Raw genomic sequence first — 6263 nt, 5'->3', positions numbered from 1 at the left:
TTTACTGAACAAGGTTTAAGGATATATTAGCATACTCAAAATTTCAACCCAATTAATTTTTTAGAGCTTGACATAGCCTAACTAGAACATGTGTATGCATTATAAAAATGCCTGTAGAGTTATATTTTATTAATTTACATGACTTTTCTCCATTTCAAAAATTACATCTTTTAAAATTAGGCTACTTCATATGGAAGACAGTGGGGAAAAAACATTTAAAAACAATTACAACAGTATTAAAACAATTTTAAGTCATCATCAGGACCCCTGGTTGAGATGGATTGCCACTGCCTTGCACATATCCAAACAAAATGGCTTCTCGAACAAGAAAACATTTAGGGCGGGGCTTGATTTTGTCCATGAGGAATTGATTGGATGGTTGTGGTTTGTGATTGGTCAATCTCATGTGAGTGACATGTTGTCCCGCCCTCGCGCCAGTAGGGAGAAGTAGTTAGTTTGATTTAAAAAGGGCACATGAATTTAAAAATCATTTAGGCCTATAATAAAAAATATAATAAACACACTGCAATATTCAATAAAAAATAAGAAATGCCAATTTTGATGTCACGGTTACTGTAAGGTCACATTTACCATTGCTCAGCAAAATTTCGCAAAAGGTTTAAATTTGTCACAGATTGACCAACAGAGAGCTGACTGGCACGCTATTTTCTTCAGCGAAATTTCACTGCCAAAAGGTTAACTGCCTTTTGTCCGTCATGTAACAACATAGCTCACACACAAGTCACTTTCAAACTATTGGTTAACACGGCGAACCCGTTGCTAAACCTTTTGCCCTTATGTAAAATTCCAGATCGCGTGGATTCCAGCTGAAATGACTGGATTTACCTGCGCAAATTCAACGAACAACGGTAAATGTGACTGGACTTTAAGGGTTATATAAAAATTTAAAAAAAATAAAAATCAACAGAAATGCAGGACTTCTCTCAATAGAGTTATCAAACAAACAACTTTACTGGATTTGTAAAGCTACAAAGAAAAAGGATAAAATGTCCATCAGAACGTGAGCAGAACATCTGTTGAAAAGTGTGGGGCAGACAATGCCCAGGTTTTATTTTATTCTCCAAAACATTCCAGCCAGAAAATAGTCTCTCTACAGCTTCAGGTACATCTTATTAATCATAAGCATTCAGAACATTTGCATTTCCATGAATACACTATAAAATACTGAGAAGTATGTTACATCAACAGACATAAGAAATTCTTTAATACATTATGGATTCAATAAAATGAATTGTACAGAATTTACATACTCCTATTGGATTGGACTGTTCATAACAGAGTAAGACAATCTGTGTTGGAAGCTAATCATGAAAGAAACGAACAAAAATATAAAATTAAGTTAAATCCTGCTCAATACGGCGGCATTTGAACGAGAAAAAGCAGAAAGGACAAAAACAGAAATAACAGTTATTAACCCATTAGCCGTGGCAGTGCACTGGACAATATTAGCTTAAAAATTCAATGACCCCTGGGTGCGAGAAGGTTATCAACATGTCTTGTACCCATGATGCACCTCTTCCTCAAGGCTCACACATGCTGCTGGTAACATATACAGACACCTTGGAGAAGTAGCTCGATACAGCCCTTCCATTTTAAATTAAATAAAATGTCCGTCTTTGTCTCTCCAGGACTATGGGTTTCCTGCACGTCCTCAGTCGTAGTGCAGCGCCGTGTAGAATATTATCCAAACCACCTGCAAACAAACGCATACATTTATCAGACACTTCACATTATTTGGAGAAGGGCAGAGTTAGAGATCAGTCAACATGCTGAATCAACCACCAGAACCAACAGGAATCACATCCCCCATTCCATTAATAATCAATTAAAACAATAATGAATGATATATTTTATGACTGTATTATTTGTTGGACTGAATAACATTTCATATAATGAGAATTTACTGGATATGTGTCATGAATATACAGTCACAATGCAAAAAAAGGAAAAGAAAAGTCTAAAATAGGCTTCATTTACCTTACACGAAATGTAACTTTTACTTTGATTTTGGGATGATCTGTGACATTCCTTCATGAAAGGCGGGGCAAGCTGTGCCACTTTTTATACAAGTAAAATTTGCTTAATTTTTAGATACCTACCATTTTCCAAATTTGCTTAAATTTTACGTACCATGTAAAACTGAACTATATTAATTAATAAAATATTTTCTTAAAATATTACACCCCTCACACTACCGTTCAAAAGTTTGGAGTCAGTACATTTAAGGAAATTAACACTTTCAATCAGGACACATTAAACTGATCAAAAGTGACAGTAAAGACATTTATAATGTTACAAAAGATTTCTATTTCAGATGAATGCTGTTCTTTTGGACTTTCTATTCATCAAAGAATCCTGAAAAAAAAAAAAAAAAAAAATTGTATCGCAGCACAACATTGATGATAATCAATGCCTAATATAATGATGTCTGAAGGATCATGTGACACTGAAGACTAGAGTAATGATTGTCAGTTGATTGTTAACCAAATCTGCTGTAAAAGTTAAATCCACTGTATGAAATACTTGAATGTGGACATTAGTGTATCACCGCCTGAACAGGGCAGGTTTTAGGTAAAAACTAAACTGTTAAAATAACGCAAATTATCAAGACATGATAATGAACCTCACTGGTTCTTGATGAAGCTCAAACGTGCCATGTAACACATGAGAATGAACCTCACTGGTTCTTGAGGAAGCTCAAACGAGCTGTATAACACACAAGAATGAACCTCACTGGTTCTTGCAGAAGCTCAAACATGCTGCGTAACACGAGTATGAACCTCATTGGCTCTTGAGGAAGCTCAAACGTGCTGCGTAACATGAGGATGAACCTCACTTGTGCTTGTGGAGCTCAAACGTACTGCGTAACACACAAGAATGAACCTCATTGGTTCTTGAGGAAACTTAAATGTGCTGCATAACACGAGAATGAACCTCAATGGTTCTTGTGGAAGCTCAAACGTGCTGCGTAACATGAGAATGAACCTCATTGGTTCTTGTGAAGCTCAAATGTACTGCGTAACATGAGGATGAACCTCACTTATTCTTGAGGAAGCTCAAACATGCTGCGTAACAAACGAGAATGAACCTTATTGGTTCTTGCGGAAGCTCAAACATGCTGCATAACACACGAGAATGAACCTCACTGGTTCTCGCACGTCAAGCAAACTTGCTTGAACTTCTGTTTACCACAACTGATGTGCGAGATGCCTAAATTAAATCTGTTCATCATATAAAGCGATCTAATCTCTTCGGTAAATTTGGACTAAAGCTCTCAATTCATATGGATTAGTTTTTCGATCTCTTTATGAACCGAAGTGTCAAAGTGTCAGTTGCATAGCTGTCAATAGATGGACAGAAATCACTCAGATTTCATTAAAAATATCTTCATTTGTGTTCTGAAGATAAACAAAGGTCTTACAGGATTGGAACGACATGAGGGTGAGTAATTAATAGAATTTTCATTTTTGGGTGAACTACCCCTTTAAAATGATCAAAAACAGGCAGATAAATATCTGTGGCTGATACATCGGTGCATCTCTACTATATGGTATATTTTGTTGTTCTTACTTGTTTGCACACTTGAATTATTAGTAATTATCAATAGTAGTTGTCAGTGCATGACAAGTTTAAATAATGATGTAAAACATTTTCTTACTTGCAGATCAGTACATTTTGAGTGTCTGCATGAGAGTTCTGGCTTAATCTAAGCCCTGTCTGTGAAACCAGGCCTTACTGGAGTATTATTTTATTAGGGTATCTGTACTTTTACTAAAGTACTTCATCCTCCACTGCTCTGTAGTAGTAAAAAAAATTCATGGAAAATATTTTGGGTGACTCTATGAAGCATCAGTTCAAACACAGTATAACAGGTTTAGCAGGAGAAATCCAAAATATATCTACCAGAAACAAAGCAAATGAAGTCATGAATCCTTCTTTGGTGAGCTCCCATGTTCCTCCGTACTCCTCCTCATCCACCTGCTGAAAACTACTGAAGTACACGTACAGAACTCCTGCGTTGATAACACAGAATCTGGAGGAAACAAACCCAGACAGACACTATAATGACTGTATGATTTGATAAAGTGTTCAGTTTGAGGACTTCAGTACTCACATGGCTATACCCAGAAACCCTTTCAGAGGAGCGACACCCCAGATTACGCCCAATATGACAGCGATGATTTGTCGGAACCAGTAGATGACATCTAAAAACTCATCCTGCAATTTAAAAAAAATTAAAAAAAACAAGTAACAATAGGTGGAAAAGTAAGAAAAGCATAAACGTTTGTGTATTTTTTTCTTTCCTTTTTAATGCCATGCCAGCTTCTATGGCTATATTCATGGTGAGAGCCAGGTTTACTTACTCAAAAATAAAACTAAAGATGTTTAAGATTATATTTTTCAAAAAAACTAAAGACTAAATTCGGATTTACTTTGTTAAAAACAAAAATGATTGATACTTTTGACTTAAAAAGTATCAACAGAATAAAACAAGTTCCTCAAAGGGGTTAGAAGTGTTACAGTCCAGTAAAACATATTTAATGAACAATTGATTCTGACAAGATGAAGACTTTGGGGAATTTTCTCCTGAAAGTAAAAATGTTAAGTGTGTGAGTCTTAAGCGTCCAAATGCTGTATAAAAATATCAATAAGAGCAGTTTAGTTCTGATCAAACTAGCAACTTTAAACTAACAAATAACAGATCATTTATCCCAACCACACTTCTGTAGCATGATAGATACATTATACAGATACACATTACGCTTAGATGAATAATATGAATAATAATGGACTGTTTAAAGGAGATTACTGCTGGCGTGTGCTGTGCTGCCCCCATTTATTATCATATGGCATGCATATATTATAATTTATATTATATATATATATATATGTTTATGTTTATATATAGTGAGTGTATGAATGTGTATATATATATATATATAATATAAATTATAGTATATGCATGCCATATGATAATAAATGGGGGCAGCACAGCACACGCCAGCAGTAATCTCCTTTAAACAGTCCAATCCCTACATATGACACCTAAACCCCTGAACACTACTCAGTGAACATCACAGTTCACCATTCACATACACGCGTCTGCTTCTGCTAGGACACATTATAAAAAAAACACATATAGTAGCCTACATACATGACTGAAGCGTAAGATGTGAGTGTAAATCAGACCTTCTCGTCCCACACTGCTTTACAGCTGATGGCTTTGCTCCATGTGGGCTGCTTTACTCCTCCATTAACCACATGAACCTCCTCTTTCCGCTTTGAGCTGCTCGTCATGATGTTCCGTCTGTGTAAACACGATAAAACACGCGACCTGATGTTTAAAAGCCTTGATCCAGATTGTAAAATCTTCTGCAAGCGTTCAGATTTGCTGCTTTTCGCCCCACATTGACACAGCTCAGGGAACTGACTCTGCGCATGCGCACCGAAGCCATGACCTTGCCATACCATCCAATGAGCGAATGCGACGTCTCAACGTTCAGCCAATGAGAACACAGAACTGGTATCAGACGCATGCGTCCAGCCACTTTGCGCCCTCTACAGGTAAGCAATAATTACTGCAATTTCAGAGAGCGTTAGTAAATGAATGAAATGAATGAGTTCAGTTCCGACTCATTTGCATATATTTTGTTTTTGTTTTTCATTACAAGGTAAAATAAGCATAGCAAATCAGTGTATTTACAAGATCTAGAGGTAAAAATAATTATATAAAAACAATAGCAAATAACTTCTAGAGATAGGAGGAATTGTGACGCAAAAATGAAAATTCTGTCATCATTTACTCACTCTCAGGTTGTTCCAAACCTGTATAAATTTATTTGTTCCGTTGAACACAAAAGAAGATATTTTGAAGAATGTGGGAAACTGAACAGTTCTGGGACACCATTTATCTTCCTTTGTGTTCAGCAGAACAAAGACATTTATACAGAATTGGAACAACTTGCGGTTGAGTAAATAATGACAGAATTTTCATTTTTGGGTGAACTACCCCTTTAATACGTTAATGAATGAATAAATTAATCAATGGATTTTTTTTTTCTTTTTTTTTTTTTTTTTCTGAGATTCTATTGTTTTTTCAAGAAGGCTAAAGTTTCCAGTGTTGGACGAAATAGCCATGGGGGTCTTTCACAAAATATACATCACATGGCACACGTTGTGTGTATTTTGTTCACAGTGAGTCTTTTTTTTTTTTTTTTTTTTTAAAGGATTTTAAACAGCAT

The 6263-nt window shown here is 35.7% G+C and overlaps 1 protein-coding gene across 1 annotated transcript; it reads right to left on the bottom strand.

The window, feature by feature from the left end:
* Positions 1–1037: 1037 nt before the first annotated feature.
* On the bottom strand, positions 1038–5483 carry rab5if (RAB5 interacting factor). Its single transcript, XM_051880038.1, has 4 exons — positions 5212–5483; positions 4136–4239; positions 3925–4054; positions 1038–1714 (listed from the first exon to the last, which is right to left on the bottom strand). The coding sequence occupies exons 1-4, from the start codon at positions 5317–5319 to the stop codon at positions 1673–1675; spliced, it is 384 nt and encodes a 127-aa protein (XP_051735998.1). The 5' UTR covers positions 5320–5483; the 3' UTR covers positions 1038–1672.
* Between the last annotated feature and the right edge of the window lie 780 nt (positions 5484–6263).

This window comes from Ctenopharyngodon idella, chromosome 22 (assembly GCF_019924925.1).
Source record: "Ctenopharyngodon idella isolate HZGC_01 chromosome 22, HZGC01, whole genome shotgun sequence".
NCBI lineage: Eukaryota > Metazoa > Chordata > Actinopteri > Cypriniformes > Xenocyprididae > Ctenopharyngodon > Ctenopharyngodon idella.
The sequence above is the reverse complement of the archived record's forward strand: the minus strand, read 5'-3'. Positions and strand labels throughout refer to the sequence as shown.

What these genes read in the sequence shown, in the direction of transcription:
- rab5if (XM_051880038.1), bottom strand. Translation starts at nt 5,319, where the DNA reads ATGACGAGCAGCTCAAAGCGGAAAGAGGAGGTTCATGTGGTTAATGGA. An exon ending in AAGCAGTGTGGGACGAGAAG is followed by an intron (nt 4,240 to 5,211) that starts GTCTGATTTACA and finishes TTTAAATTGCAG; the next exon opens with GATGAGTTTTTAGATGTCAT. An exon ending in CTTCATTTGCTTTGTTTCTG is followed by an intron (nt 1,715 to 3,924) that starts GTAGATATATTT and finishes GTTTGTTTGCAG; the next exon opens with GTGGTTTGGATAATATTCTA.